At 35.6% G+C, this 19,620-nt stretch overlaps 5 protein-coding genes across 7 annotated transcripts; 1 reads left to right on the top strand and 4 right to left on the bottom strand.

Moving 5' to 3' along the window:
* Nucleotides 1-279: 279 nt before the first annotated feature.
* Dnapol-epsilon255 (DNA polymerase epsilon catalytic subunit 1) lies at nt 280-7,421 on the bottom strand. The gene is made up of 2 exons (XM_074252061.1): nt 7,305-7,421; nt 280-7,132 (listed from the first exon to the last, which is right to left on the bottom strand). Exon 2 carries the CDS (start codon nt 7,120-7,122, stop codon nt 298-300), a length of 6,825 nt encoding a protein of 2,274 aa, XP_074108162.1. The 5' UTR covers nt 7,123-7,132; nt 7,305-7,421; the 3' UTR covers nt 280-297.
* Nucleotides 7,422-8,000: 579 nt separating this feature from the next.
* Nucleotides 8,001-10,163, bottom strand: LOC141533285 (uncharacterized). 2 transcript variants are annotated; one of them, XM_074252065.1, is made up of 4 exons: nt 9,895-10,163; nt 9,684-9,817; nt 8,841-9,148; nt 8,003-8,768 (listed from the first exon to the last, which is right to left on the bottom strand). In XM_074252065.1, the coding sequence occupies exons 2-4, from the start codon at nt 9,746-9,748 to the stop codon at nt 8,503-8,505; spliced, it is 639 nt and encodes a 212-aa protein (XP_074108166.1). In that variant the 5' UTR covers nt 9,749-9,817; nt 9,895-10,163; the 3' UTR covers nt 8,003-8,502. The 2 variants fall into 2 exon arrangements, with proteins under 2 accessions (XP_074108167.1, XP_074108166.1); XM_074252066.1 differs by lacking the exon at nt 9,684-9,817 and having other exon boundaries at nt 8,001-8,768.
* A 165-nt stretch (nt 10,164-10,328) lies between these two features.
* On the top strand, nt 10,329-12,422 carry Usp12-46 (Ubiquitin-specific protease 12/46). The gene is made up of 8 exons (XM_074252063.1): nt 10,329-10,651; nt 10,774-10,854; nt 10,945-11,161; nt 11,219-11,299; nt 11,384-11,676; nt 11,753-11,890; nt 11,987-12,130; nt 12,207-12,422. The coding sequence occupies exons 1-8, from the start codon at nt 10,649-10,651 to the stop codon at nt 12,312-12,314; spliced, it is 1,065 nt and encodes a 354-aa protein (XP_074108164.1). The 5' UTR covers nt 10,329-10,648; the 3' UTR covers nt 12,315-12,422.
* Nucleotides 12,423-12,736: 314 nt separating this feature from the next.
* Nucleotides 12,737-13,724, bottom strand: Rpl21 (ribosomal protein L21). Its single transcript, XM_074252067.1, has 2 exons — nt 13,603-13,724; nt 12,737-13,256 (listed from the first exon to the last, which is right to left on the bottom strand). Exon 2 carries the CDS (start codon nt 13,249-13,251, stop codon nt 12,772-12,774), a length of 480 nt encoding a protein of 159 aa, XP_074108168.1. The 5' UTR covers nt 13,252-13,256; nt 13,603-13,724; the 3' UTR covers nt 12,737-12,771.
* Nucleotides 13,725-14,247: 523 nt separating this feature from the next.
* On the bottom strand, nt 14,248-19,255 carry LOC141533222 (sterol regulatory element-binding protein 1-like). Of its 2 annotated transcripts, XM_074251973.1 has the most exons (8): nt 18,976-19,255; nt 17,686-18,291; nt 17,375-17,606; nt 15,733-17,048; nt 15,352-15,653; nt 14,885-15,040; nt 14,446-14,821; nt 14,248-14,367 (listed from the first exon to the last, which is right to left on the bottom strand). In XM_074251973.1, the coding sequence occupies exons 1-7, from the start codon at nt 19,076-19,078 to the stop codon at nt 14,468-14,470; spliced, it is 3,069 nt and encodes a 1,022-aa protein (XP_074108074.1). In that variant the 5' UTR covers nt 19,079-19,255; the 3' UTR covers nt 14,248-14,367; nt 14,446-14,467. The 2 variants fall into 2 exon arrangements, with proteins under 2 accessions (XP_074108074.1, XP_074108073.1); XM_074251972.1 differs by having other exon boundaries at nt 14,248-14,821; nt 18,976-19,254.
* Nucleotides 19,256-19,620: the final 365 nt, after the last annotated feature.

The raw sequence follows: 19,620 nt of genomic DNA on the forward strand, positions 1-19,620 counted from the left end.
AATTTTTTTTTAATTGACAAAAAAAAAAAAAAATAGAAAATATGTTTTTAAAGATTTTTAAAAATATAAGCTCATCCCGACGTTACACTCATCAAGAGCTTTCGTTTGAGTACCCACATGCATATTTGATATATTTTTTATATATAAATATATGAAAAATTGATGTGAGTACTCAAATGAAAGCTCTCGATGAGTATAATATCAAAATGAGCTTATATCTTTAAAAATATCAATAGTTCACAAGATACAAGGTAATTTCTTAAATTAAAAAAATAAAAATTGGTAATGAAAAAATATTTATTTAACAACTTTGATGCTATCAATCAAATCGCTCAAAACAACCATCTGACATTTTTTCGCAATAGACTTCAAAACTTTTATACACTTAATCATTTCATCTTGCGTTACAGTATTTTTATATTCCCCCGAACAAGAGCAGTACTCTTTAACATTATCTCTCTGAACTTCACCACACTTCTTGCACTGCAAGTCCTGAAGAACAAAGCCCATGCTCTTCCTGCAAACAGTATCCACGAGAGTGAACTCAATCTCCGCATTATCGTAAGTAGTTTTGCAAAGTGGACAATTCCAAACATGAACCCCAGCCTCAATCGTGCGATAAATATCCTTACACAGATCAATATCCCTAGTATGATTACAGGCCTTGCAGATGATCTCCGGGAGGACGAAAGAAATACAAGGCTCCTTCCACTCAGCTTTGTCGCTGAAGTTCCCAACTTTAATCAGCCTCAGAAGATTCCTCTGCAATTCAAAGACCTCATCCTCGACTTCCTTGTCCAGAGACAACACCTTGCAGACAGCCTTTACCAACTCCAACGCCGGGTTGATCTTCATCAGCCCAGAACTCCCAAGATCCAGGTTGGGAAACTCGTCGCTGGTCAGAACCTTCTCCGGCATTTTTTTATGAATTTTCTGGACGATCTGGAACAGCTTCTGGGACATCTCTCCGTTTATCAGCTTCTTCGCGAACTCCCCGGCGTTCTCCAGCGAGCCTAGACCCAGCTGGCAGATAGTCTGGCTGAAATTATTCTTCCTCCTTTGACTGAGCCTCGGAGTGTTGGGGAACTCCATCTGGTTGATGAACTCGTAGACTGCGATGATGTATCCCGCGATGACAGCGCTGAAGCTGGCTTGACAAGAAGCTTCTTGGGGCAGAATCTCCATCAAGTTCCAGGTCATGATCACTTCTGGGGTATCGCTGTCTTCTTCATCATCAGAATCTTTGTCAGCTTCATCATCATCATCATCATCAGCATCATTTCTTCCCTGGCCGTCAACAGAATCATTAAGCTTGCCCTTAATGCCGGCAAAGTTCGCCAGGTCCAGCCAGACCAAGTACTCCCAGCAGTTCTCGTAAGTAATGTCAATAGAATGAAACAGTTCCTTGTTCTTAATAGTCTGCACCACGAACTCAATGTACCCCAGCGCGTCGGCAATAGTTCTTTTTTTGGTGCAAATAATAATTTTATTAAAATTAGCAAACACTATAATAGACCCAAGTCTCTTGAACTCTGCAATTAATTGAATGAACAATTTCTTCATGTAGGTATGCAGTGTCCTTCTTAATGCAGGGTCATACAGCAAAGCATTGGGAGTCCTGAGCCACCTATAAAAGTGAATAATCTGATAATCCGCGAAGACATTCTTCTGCAGAGTAACCGCTTTCAACCACCCACTGACCATGTTCCTCAAGACTTTGAAAGCCGCGCTACAAACCGCTGTCTCGTCGTAACTCGGAATCACAGCTTTGGGATCCCCCGAGACTATGTCTTGCAGCGACGCCTGCGGCGCGACATGGAAGCTAATAAAAGAACTAGTCCCATCCACATCATTGACCTTATTTGACTGCAGAAGAGTGTTGATAGCCAGACTTTCAACCTCCAGCTCAACGCAGACGCTGGAAAAAGTCCCGGATTTATTAGCAGCGCAACTTGAACTTTCCTCAAAATCAGTAAGCAGCCGGTTGTCATCATTCTCACTGCCTCCTAAATCAGGTCGTTCGTTCGGTGAGCACCAGAGCACGAAATTATGCTTCTGTAAATTTCTAGCGTAGAACAGGTCAGCGCCAAAGAGCGTCGCGTCTGCTGGAATGTTCCCCAGAGGAGCTGCGAAGAAGCGACACTGGTCTATCATCAGGCTCAGCCCGTGGTTGCTCTTCAAGAAATGCTTCGCCATAGTCCTAGCGCCGACTCTCTGCCAATCAAGAGTGCTGAAAAGGTGGTCTACATCTGGATTGTGAACTGCCACCAGCGGGAACTCGTTCAGCGCCGGCATTTCGCTGCAGAGGTTGGGAATCTCCATCGGAGATTGAACCAACAGCATCGTAGCTCCCTTCATTTCATTTTTGTAAGCTTTCAAGGCTGCTTGCAATTGCCTCTGGACTTGCTGGAGACTGGTTTCAATCCTGACTTCAAAGGTCATGTCTTCGGGGTACAATTCAATGTCAGGATTGTTTTTGATCAAATTTCTCTCGGTTTGGTATAAAGTGCTCATATTGGGCATCTGGTTGGTCCTAACAGAGTCGTAGACAAAAATATGTCCTCTTTTGCTGGGTCCAAGGAACAGACCCCACATAGACCTCTGCCGAGTCGTCGCCCAGTGATGGAACAAGTAGACATACTTAATAGCCGAGCGATCTCTCAAGTAAATCTCAGCTATTCCAGTCTTCATTTGAAGATGATGTAAGTTAAAAGTGTCCGAGCCGTCAGCCATGCTTCTAGCAGCCCTAGCATCCACGGTGCAAACACACCCCAGCTCCAGTATCGCTCTAAAAATCAAAGGCATCTGGGTCTCATAGATCCCTTCATTCTCCGGCTGGGTCACGTTCTCCATCAGACTCTGGCTGTGCTGCTGATACAGCCCTTCTGGAACAGTATACTGGTACAGGTGATAAACAGGCCTTGACCGAGGAAGAATCTTGGTGCACTTGCGCCAGAGGTCGTTGGCTCCAGGATCGCCGCGCTCTTTCCGAGAGTTAACATAAAAAATCCTCGGAACTGACAATCTAACATGATGCAACTCATTGTCTACAAGCGCCCAAACTCTAAATAGCCCCGGCTCGTTGGTCTCGACAATCTGGATTATCTGCCAAGGGTAGTCCAGCAGCTTGCGATGCGCTTTGCGGAAGAAACCCGAAATCGTGGAAGTGTTTGCGTTCCTTACAACTCCGCGAGCTGTTTCTTCAGCTTGACCGATCATCCTGATCTTCTTGCGCTGTCTGTCGCCTCGTTGCTTCTTCTGGTAGGCCCATTTCTTCCGATGGAACTCCAGCCACGCTTTGAACTCAGCGTAAGTTTTTCCTGGAGATGGAGGAGCGCCCAGGACTTCTCTCCAGCTTTTCTTCAGGTCTATCTCTTCGCTTTCGGAGCCCACGCGCTTTCTTTTCGCCTGAGGAAGCGGCCTAGCTCGTGAAGTACAGGCCATGTCTTCGATGTCGTTTATCTGGACAGTCCCACTGTCACCGCGTTCATTATCATCATCATCATCATCATCATCATCATCATCATCATTATCATTATCATTATTGTCATCCTGACCAACTTCTCTCACAGAAGCTTTAAAAATGTCCGTAATTTTCGTCTGTCTCTTGGTGTCATTTTTATCCAACAATTTTTTATGCAGCCAGTCTGGATGTCGAACCCGAGGAACTGGATTAGCAATCCCCTGCATTGCAGCAGGTATGGTAATAATTTTCTGAATGACACTGCCAAGCCTCTCGATGTAGTACCCCCAATCGAGGATCTCTCGGATATCAAACTCCTGCATCGACGGGTCTTTCAACCACTTGCGCAAGTAGTGCTTAGTAATACTGGGCTCAGACTGAAATATCGCCAAAGGAATGGCTCGTTCGGTAACCGGAGCTCCGTGGGGCTTCTTAGCAATGATATACCGACAAGCAAGTCCAGCGTCTTTCACCATCTGGTCACCCAGGAACTCGGACAGCCGCTTGGCGGTGGAGATAGACGTCGACTTTTGGGCGCCATAGTCTTCAAGCTTCTTCGACATAGATTTGTTCTCGCTGATCAACTCAAACAGCTCTGAGTCGGGAATATTCGCTCCCTTGCTGTACATTATATCCAGCCAGTAATCCGCAACCTCTGCGACCGCTTTGTAACACTCCTCCAGCGTGGCGCCCTTCAGGAAAGATTCAAAGACTGATGACTGAAAAATTTTAATCAATTGCAACTCACCACGGCGTTTCACTTCAAAGCCTTTCAACTCTGCCAGAGATCCATCAAAGTTGAACACTGCGTATCTTTTTTTGAGTCTCTTGCCTTCTTCTTTAGCAGCTGGCAGCACCATTGCTAAATATGGACCGTCAATTTCGAAGAAAATGGAATTCTCACTTCTGATTTTATAGTGACCAGTTTCTTTGTCTACTAAATCATGATAAACGTCGTTAGTAAACTGGTCCTTGACCATGAAGTTCAGCACCGCGTTGGGGTATGAAATAGTGAGCTTGGATTTTTTTTCATGTCGAGTTTTTACAATAAAATTATCCGGAAAAGAAGCTGGTAAGATACACCAAATTCCATCGGTGTCTAATTCCAGAGGACGTCCAATTTTTTCAACAATTTTCCTGGCTTCCATGATAATGTGGGCGCCAGTGTAGCAAACAATGCCACCCATCTCCATGCTGAACCACCTGGAGCCTCCTCTCATGACATAGCCATAAAAAGAATTCAAAATACACTTATGAGCCAACTGCAAAGAATCATAAAGAACTTCCCGATTTTTCGCCAATTTTATTTCCGCAGCATCATTTTTCTTGACCGCAGCTGCTACCTGTTGCTTCGCAACTTTATTCAAGCCTTTGTACTCATACCTGCGGTCCCTGAAGGCTCTCACAGTGTCTACATAAAAAGAATTCTCCTTCTGACAGACAGTCTGGGTGCGTTCTTCCATCTTAGTAATTTTGACCTTCTTGTAGACCTTTTTGCAGTACTGCTCCAGTCGTTTCTTCTCATAACAAGCACGATCCACCGGTGGGAGCTGATGAAAGGCGCGCTTGGGTCCTCCGGGAAAAGCCGGAGGGAATTTCTCAGTCTCCAGTTGCTGCTGGATGCGCTGATACTCGCTGAGACTGGCAGCTAGGTACTCTCCGCGCCACATCCACTTCATGTCGCGCTTGCACAGCGCTCCAGGACGATTGTAGTCGCAAGCAGCGCAGACAGTCTCGTCGACCATGGCCGAGGGTTGCAGCCGGTTCGTCAGGATAATATTGGGATACATCGCGCCGACATCCAGATGATAAATCACCGGCTTTTCCAACCTCAGCGGCTGGTTCTTCAAGTCCATCAATTTTTCCCTGATCGCGTCAGCAACTTCTTCAAAATTGTCCACCAGATCCAGCGGAACGTTCTCCTCCTCCTGGATCGCGTGCTTCAGAGTGTTGTCCACGCTGCTGATCAGCTCGTCGACCGCACTGGTGACTATCTTGAACCTGTAAGGAATATCCGCCCGGAAAATTCCAGACTCCAGGGCTTCTACGTGTCCGCCGACGTAAGTTTCTTGATTAAGCACATGTCCGTCAGTCGTCAGCTTGTTCAGCTCATTTTCTTTCTTGTTAGGAAAGATAATATTAGCTTTAAAAGCTTCCACCATCAGCAGCGACTCGCAGAGAGTTCCCGAGCCTTTTCTCAAGACTTCGTCGGGATTCATCGGAATAATTGTGCACAAAGCGAAGATAAACGGATGGACGTACTTCTGATACAAGTAATAAGTAGCAACTGCGTCAGACACCGAGTAGTTTGCCAAAGACTCTGGCTGCTCAACTGCCAGCTTGCACATCTCCTCCGGATCAACTTCTACTGGATTGTACCGCAACTTGGACTTGGTCACTGCCTTGAGACCCTGAGACCCGACGGGTAAGTAAGAATCTCGCTTCACCCAGGACAGACAGTCCATGTGGCTAACAGGCCTGCTGGCAAAATTACCCTCGCGGTTCTTAGCAAAACCTATCTGGTCTTTCATATTCAGCCCGTGGATCGCAGCTCTTGTCTCCACGAAAGGCCAGTCGAAGAAGTCACCGTTGTAGGACACGAATATGTGAGGCCGGATGTCGAGAATGTGTTGGAAGAATTTTTCAATTGTCGCCTTCTCGTTGGGCTCGTTGAAGACTTGGAACTTGCCCTCGAATTCCGGAAATGGAGTGTACTCAAAGTCCTCGATGTCCATGGAGATGATCTCGCGGTTGGTGATCAGGTACCCGGCGCCGTCTATCATGTAGGATATCATCATGATCTGGTCGAAATTCGCGTCGGGGAACTTCAGGGGGAGCTTCGTGGTCTCGATGTCGTACGCCAGGACTATCGGGTCGATAGTCTCGATTATGTCCGTTCTTCGAGTGATTATCGGAGGGTCTGTACCCCGAATCTTGATCGAGTACCAGCAACCGACGTAGATGTTCAAGTCTATGGAGACGCGGATGTGATGGGGGACATCGTGCTCGCGGATGTCCACGATGTTGTCCATGTGGTCGATTATCTTCTTCAGGCTCTGCTCATCCGCGTCGTCGTTGTCCTCCAGCAACTCGGAATAGCATGACTGGCTCTTTTCTCTGTTACGGCTCAGCTTCACTGCGTGACGGATCTGCTTCTTCACCTTGGTCATGTCTACAATGTTGGAGAAAGATAACTTTAAGTATTTTTGTTGGATACCTGCCAGATGATTCGGCAGATCCAGGTCTTCTTTACGGACTATCTCGATTTTGCTGACAATTCCACTGTACTTTTTCTGCAGGAATATTGAAAGCTCCTGCTCGGTGTCCTTGCGGCAAAGGATGTAAAAATACGGGTGGTACGGCATTGACACTTTGAACCGCGTACAGTCTTCCTCGAGGAAGTAGTAGTCCACGCCGCTGGTCAGTCTTTTGTCTTCTTCGACAATTTCGGTGACATGCATATTTACTAGGTAGCCCACGCGCTCGCGGTTGTCACTCACCCGGTGGAACCCATAGAGGTTGTCGATGTGAATGTTCTCGTTCGCTTGCCTCAAGCGACTGTCCGCTGTATTTTCTCGAGGACCCTCGGCTCCTGGTTCCCAGGTTTTCTTTTTTTCTGATTTTTCTGAACGATATTTGCCGGTATTTACTGACGCCATTTTGGGAGTTCTGAAAAATTTATTTTTTTAATTAAAATAAAAAATTTATTAAAAAATTGCGCTTGTAATTAATTTTCATCTTTAAACTTTCTTTTAAATTTCAGTAATTTCAATTATCAACAGGTGTATTGCACATGACCACCATGTGCAGCTTTTTATTAAAAATATATTGAAATACTTACTTTAATTAATTAGTGAAGAAAAAGTAACAACAAGGAACAAGTAACATCAATATTAAATAATATAAACAATAAATAATAAATATTTTTTTTTATAGCAGTATCAACTGTCAGCGACTGTTTCTCTCTGTTTACATTCTCCATTTTGGTTATGGATTATAGAGTTTACGCGCCAAAATTATCACTCAAACTTGTACTGCCATCTAGTGGATAATTACAAGAAATAAAATAAAAATCTAATTTTTAATTTTCAAAATAATTTTTTCAGAGTCACTAATTATTAGGTTGAAGAAAATTATTTATTATTTTATCACATTTGTGTTAAATTTCTTAAGTATTTTTTTACATCTATTTAAATACATGTATAAGCATTGATCTTTGGTACTTTTCTTATAAATTACGTTTTTTAAAATCTAATTTTTTTGTATTTTTAGACGATTAATTATCTTCTATTAAAATAATTTTTTAAATTTTATGACTAGAAAATTTTTAAGCGAAAATACTGTGCGTAAAAATATATATAGTTGTGAAAAAAAAGTGATATAAATAAATAATCTAAATATTGAATAATTGAATACAATTTGAACACTTTAGAGTTGATAAATTCGTACTATCATTTGTACTTTAATCTTTTTAAAGATTTATAAAATGATACTGAATTTTACAGACATTAAAAAAATTTCATAATAAGAAATTTTAATAAATTTTAAGTGTAAATTTAAAAAATTAATTTTTTTTATAATAATTTCAAGAATTATTATATGTCTGCTAGTTTCAGTATAATTTATTAAAAAACTTAATAAAATAAAATAATTGTTGCGATTATCATGTTACTGTTACATTGGCAAGAATTTCGTCTAATTATTGATGACATTTAAGTTAACAGTCATTTGACTATTTTTGAATTTTTTTTAACAAACAAATTTCTTCTATAAAATTGCATGTTATATTTTTTTTTTTTATTTTTACATGTCAATTTTCTTCTGCTCCAATTTATTTGTTAAAAAAATTATCAAATATCTGCTAAATTAATTTTCATTAATGATTGACTGATTTTGGGTGTTTTAATATTTTCGATAGAAGTGAAATATTAACAATTCGATGTAATTAAAGTATAAATGCTAATAATCCACGCGAAAAAATAATAATCAGTCTTTGAGGATATGCGTAAAAATATATCCTCTAAAAAAAGTGAGCAACTTTAACTTTCTTCCAAGGCATCAGGATCCTTGCCTTGTAACTGAGCAATCAACGCCTTGAGAGATTTAATCTTTAGATTGAGTTGTCTTCGTTGGTCCTGTAAGCTCTTAATCTGTTTAGACTTTCTAAAGTCTGTGGTTTTTATCAACTTGAGAACTCTCTCAGCTTTCGAAGGAGTTGATAAGTCTTCTAGCGTTATTTCTGAAATATAACGCGGTCGATAAAATATTCGTTGTTTCTTCGGGACCTCAATGTTGTCATCTAGATCTAGATAAATAATTTTAAGCAATAATTAAAATTAAAATTATAATATAATATGGGTATTGTTGAAGATATTACCTCCGATTTCATTGATCAGCTCGTCGATCAGCTCTTCGACAGATGACTGCAGCGTGATGTCAGGATCATTTCTCTTTTTGGCAGCTTTAGCAGCTTCATCGATTTCTTTTAACACTAAAGGGTTGGATAACAATTTTGTGGGCACCGCTCCTGATTTTAGGAATGATTTTTTTATTCCAGAAGAACAACTGATCATATCAGCTGCTGTAAAATGCATTGAGCAAATGCATATTCTTGAAACATCGTCTTCTGAAGTTAATCCGCAGATATCTAGCCATTTTTGTCGCATTATTTTATCTTTTGGAAACCTAAAATTTATTTTCACATTAAATTTTTATAAAATTCATAAATCACAGATAATTTTAATAAAAATTAATTTAGCTGATTTTTAATTAAATTTTAATAAAAATTTTTTTAACAAATAAAAAAATAATTGTTCTGAACAAATTTTTTTGTTAAATAAAATTAAAAAATGCTCAAGTAATTGCTAATATTTAATTTTATGTATTTTATAATACTGAAATCAGCTGATATCTAGCAATTTGATTTATTTTCATTAAAAATTAATTATAAAAAAAAAAATTTGTTTAGTAAAAATTTTTTATAATATTTTTGTTGTCATAAAAATGAAAAAAATTGACAGATGTTTTTTAATTTCAGTACAATTAATTTTTTTCTATTTTCTAAAGAATTAAAAAAATAAAAAATTAGCGAAATCTAAAATTTTAAGTATTGATTTTTAACTTCAAGCCAAAAATGAGTCAGCCTTGAATGCAAACATCTAAAAAGAATAAGACAAATAAATTATTCATGACTAGAATAAAAAAAAAAAAAAAAAATTACTTATGAAATGAAATCTTATCAGCTTTCGATGGTTTCCGATCACAAAGAAAACATAGTTTAACCATTTCCAAAATATTGAGCAAATAACTTTTTATGTATGATGTTTACTTGTCAGTTGTATGTCAGCATATTACCTATCAAATAAATAATTATCATATCACATAACCCCGAACGCATGCGCATTAAATAAATTCATCAATCGACAACTTACACTCGCAATAAATAATAAATGACATATCTTAGTCATCAATTACTCCTGAATTAACATTAAATTAAAATTAATTGATCTAATTATTAAACGGTTGTTATCTCAATGACAGTTCTCGGTATAAATGCGTTTTAAATAATCATACTGAAGTTAGCCGTCAGCTGTCACTTAAAAAAATTTTTTTAACAAATCAATTACAATAAAAAAAAAATTTCACTTGTTATTTTTATTAATTTTGACACGTGGAACTTTTTAATAAATTTTTTTTAATAATAATTTAATTGCTATAAAAATTTTTAATGTGTCATTTTAAATAATATTTAATATCTGTTATAGACACAAGATGGCAGCAGTTAAAATTTACAAGATGGAAGTTCTGTGCACAACATAAAAAAAAAGTATATGTATATAACCGAGATCGGTCAAAAGTAATTAACGAAAAATGTAATGCAATAAATAACGCTTATCAGATTATTAATATTAATTAATTAATTTAAAAATATTTATACTGATAATATTTATTTTAATTATTCAGTTGATAAATACATACATATATTATTGCATGTGTTCGGTGTATTTTATTACATTGCCATGCCGATTTGGTAACAAGTAATTAATAATTGTAATATAATGTGTGTGATAACTATTACAATAAGCTAATAATTATTATATTAGTATCTTTATACAATGAAGATTTTCGAAACAGAACAATCAATTTTAATTGCTCAGTATTTTATTCTTGTTATTAAATGGTAAAATGGTGAGTACTAACTATTTTATCTGTTATTAGTTTTTATTTTATTAACATTAACAATTGCCTGCTTCAAATGGGTGTGATAATTCCAGAGTGAGATGAGCTAATAATTTATTATTTTTTTTTAGGGTGCAAATATATCGCAGCTAGAGAGAAATATTGGAGCTGATCAATTTCCACCCAATGAACATTATTTTGGTCTTGTTAATGTAAATATTAGTTTTAATTAATCAGCTGTTTTTTTTTTTTTTTTATTTTTTTTATTTTCATTTATTTATTTTTATTAATTTTTTTTTCAGTTTGGAAATACGTGCTACAGTAACTCAGTTCTGCAGGCCTTGTATTTTTGCAGGCCATTTAGGGAAAAAGTATTAGAATATAAAGCAAGAAATAAACGAACCAAAGAAACATTATTGACATGTTTAGCAGATCTGTTTTACAGTATTGCGACTCAGAAAAAAAAAGTCGGTTCAATTGCGCCAAAAAAATTTATTGCTAGATTAAGAAAAGAAAAAGGTAATAAAATTTTTGATAATAAATTATACTAATTAATTAACATCGTAAATTTTTCAGAGGAGTTCGATAATTATATGCAGCAAGATGCTCATGAATTTTTAAATTTTCTTATCAACCATATTAATGAAATTATACTCGGTATGTATAATAAATTATTTTTATTTATTATTATTTATTTAAATTTATTGATTATTAATTAAAATCATGTTTATGATTCTTTAGCGGAAAGGAATCAAAGTAAAGCAGCTACTGGAAAAGGCGGAGCTGGTGATGCTGGAACACCGCCAGAACCAACATGGGTGCATGAGATATTCCAAGGTATCTTGACATCAGAAACTCGTTGCCTTAACTGTGAGACTGTATCAAGCAAGGATGAAGATTTTTTCGACTTACAAGTTGATGTTGATCAGAATACATCCATAACTTACTGCCTCAAGTGTTTTTCTAATACTGAAACTCTTTGTAGTGATAATAAATTCAAGTGTGATCATTGTAGTAGTTATCAAGAAGCCCAAGTATGTTTTTTTTTAATTACAATAATAATAATAATAAATTTTACATTATTATTATTATTATTAATAATTTTTACAGAAACGAATGAGGTTGAAAAAATTACCAATGATCCTTGCTCTTCATTTAAAGAGATTCAAGTATGTAGAGCAGTATAACCGGCACATTAAAGTATCCCACAGAGTTGTATTTCCATTGGAGTTAAGGTTATTTAATACTGTAAGTATTAACTTATTCAGCAGTTGAATAATAAACTTACCTTGGATTTAAAAAATAATTTATTTTGTTAACTCAACTATTTTATTTTATAAATAGAGCGACGATGCTGTTAATCCAGATCGTCTTTATGATTTGGTTGCTGTTGTGATACATTGTGGAAGTGGGCCTAATCGTGGACACTATATTTCTATTGTTAAGAGTCATGGTTTCTGGTTACTGTTTGATGATGACGCAGTTGATGTAAGCATAATTAATTTAATTATATACTTAAAAAAACTTGAACAGGATTTTTTTTAATTCTAAAATAAAATTTCAGAAAATCGATGCATCGAATATAGCAGATTTTTATGGACTGACATCCGACATCCACAAGACATCAGAAACTGGATACATTTTATTCTATCAATCACGGGACTGTAATTAATTTACTGTAAATAATTTATTCACGGTAAAGTATCAATTTTATTTAAGTAAAATTGATACCACTCGTACTACGTAATTAATGATATAGAAAAAAAAAAAAAATAAAGAACAGAATTAAAATATTTCTATCACTTTTAAAAAGACGATATTTGATAATGAAGGCTTCCCAATTGCTCCTATTTAAAATACTTGCGATTATATTTTAATTGTCCCCATACTAGTCTATTAAAATGTAAATTAATCAGAATTAAATCTTATTTTTTTTCTCCATGTAATTCAATTTAGTTTTTAAATATTATTTCAATAAAATATGTTAAATTCACCATCAGATTCTAATTAATTGTATAATAAAATAAAAAGTTGGAAAAGTATTGTTAAAACTTATTAATAAAATAAAATAAAATAAAATAAATAAAGCTTGCGTAATTTATATCAATTTAAGATCTTTATTAATAAAATTAAGCGATAAACTCATACGGGATTGGTGCCAAGAGGATGGGAGCTTCCCGTCCAGAGACAATGTGAGCCTTTGAAGGTTGAGCAGGCTGACGTTTCAACTCAACGATGATGTTCTTTTCTTTAGCCTCCTTCCTGAGGCGCTCGTTTTCCTTGACTCTCTTGAGGAAATCCTCCCGGCACTTGCTGTGGTTCAAGTGCTCGATTCTTACATTGATGCGCTTGGCGATGAAGCGTCCACGCACCCGCTTGTTGACGATCACTCCCATAGCATGAGGAGTCACGTTGAACACACGTCCAGTCTTGCCGTGGTAAGCCTTGTGTGGCATACCTTTTTGGACCGCACCGTTTCCTTTAATGTCAACAATGTCTCCGACTTTGTAGACTTTCATGTAAGTACTCAGTGGGATGGTTCCATGAGTTCTAAATTTACGAGAGAACAAGTCTCTCGTACCACGACGGTAACCCTTCGAGTTGGTCATTTTGCCTGATGGAAAATTAAGTGAGGTTAGAATGTCATCTTGATAAATAATCAACGCTTAAAAATTATTATTGATAAAAATTAATTATCCAAAAATTTTTTTTTAGTCTAAAATATTAATTTCATAATTGTTTTGAGTTTAATTATTTATTTTTTCTTTTTAAATAAAATTTGACACACGTGGCTGTTAGGATTTGTTAAATAATGTTTATTTGCAAAGGTTTTTTTGTTAGGTACTAAGTTTTATACGTCAAATTGAAGGAAAAATTTTTGGTTAATTGATTAATTATTAAATTTATGAAAAAAATAATTTATTAATATATTTATAAACGTAATTAATAAAAATGCGAACCTTATTCCTTAATCGACAAGTATAAAAAGGCTGCTTCGGTGATTGACGTCAGTGAGCTCTGGTGGTCAAGGTGGAAATGAAAGTTTCAGATGGCGCTTTAGTGGGAGTAATTTGAATTCTTATTAAATTTTTTAAAAAAAGCTGTCGACAAATTTTTTATTTTATTTAACAATTAAATTAACTAAAAATATTGAATTTTTTTTTTTAATTTCTAAATTTCACTTTGTTTTTCTTATTTTTTTTTTTGCCATATTTTATTTGTTAACAAAAATTCTAAAAATTATTAAATATCTGCTAAATTAATTTTCATAATTAAAAATAAGTTTAAAAAATTTTTAAATTAAAAGTCACGACTATTTTTTAATTTTATTAAAAAAATTTTTTTTTCAAAAAAATTACATTTTTAATCTTTTTAAATTTCTATAAATATTTTTTTTTGTCATGTTTGTTACAAAATTTTTTAAAATTATGAAACATGTACTAAATTAATTTTTATAAATTTTAAATACACTTTAAAAAACATTTAAAATTGTAAAAAAATTATAAATGATCTATTTATTGGTGAAAATATAATTAAATGTTTAAACAATTTTATAAATTGCCAAATAAATTTTAAGAATTAAATAATTAACTTAAAACAATAAATAATAAAAATAAAGTCATTTAATATTTTAAATATTACAACTCATATATAAGAAAATAATTATTTGCGTAAATATATTTAATTATCATTTCTTCGGTCTATTTGTACGCCTGCGATGGAATCTGTACATAATAATTATAATTAATAATGATATTAAAAAAAAATATCAATTGAACAGTACAGCTTCGAGATTTATTTACAGTGAAATGGACGTAAGTGTAATTAATTAGCAGAAATAGCCGGACCAAGCTGGCGCATAAGTTCATAACACTCTTGCAATTTTTTCCTATCTCCAATTCTCTCCAGAGTCTTAGCAGCTTCTGCCAGCATTCCGGCTCGTTCACCGGGAGATGCCAGCAAAAGCACGGGAAGATGACGACACGCGAGACAGAGCGCTGCCGCGTGTTCTCGTTCTCCGTTGCCGTTTTCGTGGGAACGATCCTTGCCACAAATAATTGAGGAGCGAGAATTGCGATGATGCAAACTGCGGTCAAGAAGCAATTGCGTTTTTACTGGAGTTGCTCCTGCCATTATTCGCGCCGTTGCTTCGTACAAAAATATCCTTGGTAATACGGACTGAAATAAAATTTTTATTTATTAAAAAATTTATTTAAATATTTATTAACAATTAATAATTACCGGAATATATTGACTTAGTTGTCTCAGACGAGCTAAATCACGTTGAAAAGCTGCGAGGAACGTGTTTACTGCTGTTTGACCTGTTTCTCCACCCAGTCCTTGCCATAAGACTGTTCTTAATTCCAATAAACAATCACAGAGCCATAATTGAACCAACTAAAAATATTAAAAAAATTTTTTAACATAAATTTTCATTTAAAAATATAATTAAATAAATAAATAAAATAAATTAAATAATTAAATAAATATTTCTTGATTGTTGGTAAGCTCTGTCACGAGTGTTGCACTGCAGAAGTATTGCACTATTAAAATTCATGCAATGCAACTACAATGCACACACGTAAGAGGTATTTTTTATCATCGAAATTTTCTTCTAAAATTTAAATTAAAAACAAGCATCCTCAAAAGTTATTTGAAGGAAATACAATAGTTAAATTTTTATGGAATCTCCTAAAAGATATTTATACCTGTACATTATGCGGTGATTGTTGTTTACAATGATAGTACACCATCGAGTGTTGTAAATATTCCCCAGCTTGATCAACAAGTCTAATAGATGACCTAGTTGAGCGTTTAGCTGCTTGAAGAACGCAAAGGACTGCATAAGGCAGTGGATTGCCGTTTGACGAAGCGTCATTTTCATTATAATTTTTTCCGTACGGAAATTTACTTTCTACAAGCGTCCAAGATGAATCTTCGTTGCCTAATCTCCAGTTAGCTGCAGCACAAAATACTGCACCCCACCACAGTCCAATTGGGTCTTCTCGATCTACAAAATTATTTAAAATAATTATTTATTTTTTTATAATTTAAAATTAAATTGTAAAAATAATTAATTAGAATTTTACCTTGGCCATTGGTGCTCTGAGTTGGAAATCCAATCTCAACATCAGCAGAGGCTACAATATTTTCAGCTAGCGCCAAAATAGTAGAAGCGTGAGAGTCTCCAGCGGTGCCAGTTAAGAGTCGAAGACACTGTCCAACAAGATATTCACGATAAGCACGTGCGGTAAATGACAGAGGGTCTGTCTTGATACTCTGAGAGGTAAATTCGCTGACTGGACAATCTCCGTACTGCCACTTGTGTGAGGTGAAAAATTTGGCACCTTCATTAGTCATGATCCACTTGAACTTGGAAGGCACCACGCAAGTAGCAAGAACAGCTCTGGCTTTGTTGAGGTAATATTTGTGAACCAGGGAGAACATTGACTGTTTGAAGCAGAGAGCAGCGTTGATGTAAACTTCTGCCAGAGAGACTTTAGGAATATACTCGCCAGCAGCCTCGGCGTAATTAACAGCTGACAACGCCAAGAACAGCGTTACATTGGTGGATCCTTCTGACAAACGGAGGCATAGAATTCTCTGGTAGACCATCGCTAGTTCCATGGTTGAGATTTCGGTCTGCTGACGCTCGGAGCTATGGGAGAGCCACTTACCAGCGTGAAGGATCCACTTTCCGATCCAGAGTCTGTAGAGAACTTGCCGGACTATTTGCCACAGAGTCGTCAGCCCGATTTCCATCCTAGAACTCGGTAGAGTCCTATTGAAGTAGCCGAGACACCTTCGTAGATCCGAGTGAGCTTTCTCGTTGTCATTTGTCGACATATTGAACTCTGCCTGGTGCCGCCAGCGGCGCAATTCTAAAAATGTTTTGCTCTCGGTTGGAATCACCGGATCTCCGTGGAGAAGAAGACGATAAAGCCCGCCGATTAGCAGCAAAGCATTGACCAACCACAAGATGATACTGTTCCATACGAAAGACGTAGGCTCAGTAGGATCCTCGTGAGTCAAAATTGTTCTACCGTCGAATTTCGACTCTGCCAAGTCGCTATTAAACCTTCCGACTTTGTTTATCGCGAATTGAAGAGGATTGAAGGCGATAAAGACGAGGAGGAAAGCGCAGAGTGTCAGACGAGTGTGGTCTCCAAGCCCGCTGACTGAGTGCTGAGGCTTGTGCTGGAAACTGTCTGGCTCTTCTTTGATGGACAATGGTGAAGCTGGGGAAAGAGGATCCGGCGCAGGAGACAAAGATGGCTCGCTGGAGTCTGACCGCGGGGGTGTCAGCTCTCCACAGGACAATAGATCCCGGAGATTTTGTCTCTGAGATGCCATTTTCATTGCCATGTTCTCGGCTTTCAGTTTAGCGTTTGAGTTTTGTAAAAATCTGAATAATAAATAGAGCAATAACTAAATAAATTAATTTTTTATGAAAATTAATTTACCAGATATTTGATCATTTATTTAAGTAATAAATTATGGCTGAAAAATTGAAAGAAAAAAATATGAGAAAAAAAAATCTGAAATAAATTTTAAAAAGTTTAAAATGGGATTTTTTTTTAAATAATTTTTTGAAAAAATTTTTTTTGTTAAATAAAATTGAAAATAAAATAATTTTAGGCAACAAGTGTTTAAAAAGTTAAAAGATGGTCAAATGACAGCGAACTTAAATATCATAAATTTTTTATGTTAATATGTTTATTGAAAACAAACCTGATGTAATCAATTGTTTTGCGTAAGATTGCTGATTTATTGAGTTTTGCGTCCACACCAACTGTTATATTTTTCAATTCAATTATCTTGTCATTTATTGACGTTCTGTAACGACGTTCTATGGCATTGTGCGCACTTCGTTTGACCTCACGTACTTTGGGGACCCCGACAGCTGGTGACGTATTCATGCGATTTATCTGGACTTTATCGGTGTCTAGAACTACCGGTATGCCTGTAAAAAAATTAGTAAGTAATATAATTGAATAGTTAAATAATTAAAATTAAATATTTAATAGAATTTATAAATTTACCAGTAGCCAGGACAGTTCCATTAGCAGCATTTACAAAAGTATGAATTTGATGAGGTACCGGGGTCGAAGTTATCGCCTGAGAGCCTCTTGGATAAACGACAGACTCAGACTTGATCAACTTAGCCGGTAGTAGCAATTGTCGCTGGTTAGTATTTACAGAAGCCAGAGTAACGACTGGAGATTTAAGAGTAAAATTAACGTTCTGAGGAAGCGTGTACGGAGAAGCAAAGACTGTGGATGCTGGAGATGCCGGGTGGGTCGCCAATTTCTTTGGTTGGTTGGGCAGCTGTCCGTCTGGAACGCTTGCGTGTCTCTTGTGTTGCTGGGGTTTTTGTTGGGGTTGCGGTTGAGGCTGCGGTGATTGCTGATGCGGAGATGTCTGCTGCTGAGGAACCTGAGCAGCATTAGGCACCATCACCATCACATTTGGCTCCGCCAACTTTCCTATTAAATTCGCATCCTTGAAGTCATTGTCGATGTTCATGTCCAGGAAGTTAAACTGGTCATTCTCCATCGCGATCGGGTCGCTGAGGTCTGATAGAAATGTCTCGTCGCCAAATAAGTGTTCATTTTTCATCAATTCGCTTTCGCAGTTTTTTAACAGATCTAGAAAATTAAATTTGATAATTAATAAATTATTATTTTAAAAAATTTTTTTTAAAATTCACTCGTAATTTTTTTTTTTTTTATAATTTAACTATTACAAAAATCTAAAATATTTTTGTCTGTTAAATCAAATATTAAATATTTTAATCCATTAATTTTTAATTTTTTTTAATTTCTAGATGTCAATTTTTTTCGCAATAATTTATTCGTTAAAAAAATTCTTAAAATTAACAAATTTTGACAGATATAAAAATAAATTGTCTATACTATTTAAAAATCAATTAGAAATTGATAAAAATTAATTTAGCATTTATTTAATAATAATTTTTAAACTTCTATAACAAATAAATTATAAAAAAAAAAATTGACATGTAGAAATTGAAAAAAATAAAAAATGCAATTTTTTAGGAAAAATTTTCTTGTCAAATAAAATAAAAAAATTATTAAGTGACTGCCAACTTAAATGTCATAAATATTGACACAAGGTTTATGCAATGTTTATTATTGTAAATAAAATTAACGACGTAAATATAAAACGATTAGATAATTTTTTGTTAAATAAAATCTAATGAAAGTCAATCAATATAATTTAATAAATAAAGACAGCTTGAATTAACGAACCTAAAAAAAAAAAAAAAAGAAAACACATGTTTAAAATGTTTGACATTTATAAATGATACCCACCATCAAAACCAGTGACATCGTTTAAATTGAAGGTATCACCGGCTGTAAAATTTGGAAATTCAGTGTCTTGAATTGAGGACCAGGTTCCTCCAGTGTCCCCCATTCTCAAAACCAGTCCAAACACTTGTTTTTTTTTTTTTTTTTTTTTTTTTTTTTTTTCAGGTTGAGTTTCAAAATAATAAAAATATTATTTTACAACGCTGGTAAATTTAATAAAATTGAAAGATTTCACGTAAACATACATACGTGCGAATTATCAAACGTTGTGGGTAATACTAACAATAAAAAAAAAAAATTACAAATGATCATCCGACTTATACGTCAGCCAATCATAGTAACCACGAGGATCAGACGATATTGCGTCACAACGTGGAAAAAGTACAAGTCGACAGCAGAGTTTTCAGCGCCCTCGGTTAATTTTATTCGAAATAATTAGCGCGGGAAAATTTAAAAATGAAGAAATTTTTAAGCGCTGCTTGTCACTGCGCAGAAGTTGGTGACGCTGTAGTACATTTCTGTGATGAAAACTCTGACCAATGGGAGACCGCCATGTTTCTATGAAGATGTCACTGTAATTTAAAAAGAAGATGATATTTATAAGTTAGTTTCCTCTCTGGACACTCCCTAATTGTCATAGATACTAAT

This window comes from Cotesia typhae, unplaced genomic scaffold (genome assembly GCF_013202065.1).
Source record: "Cotesia typhae breed Kobodo isofemale line unplaced genomic scaffold, CoteBio_Ctyphae contig_83, whole genome shotgun sequence".
NCBI classification, from domain to species: Eukaryota; Metazoa; Arthropoda; class Insecta; order Hymenoptera; family Braconidae; genus Cotesia; species Cotesia typhae.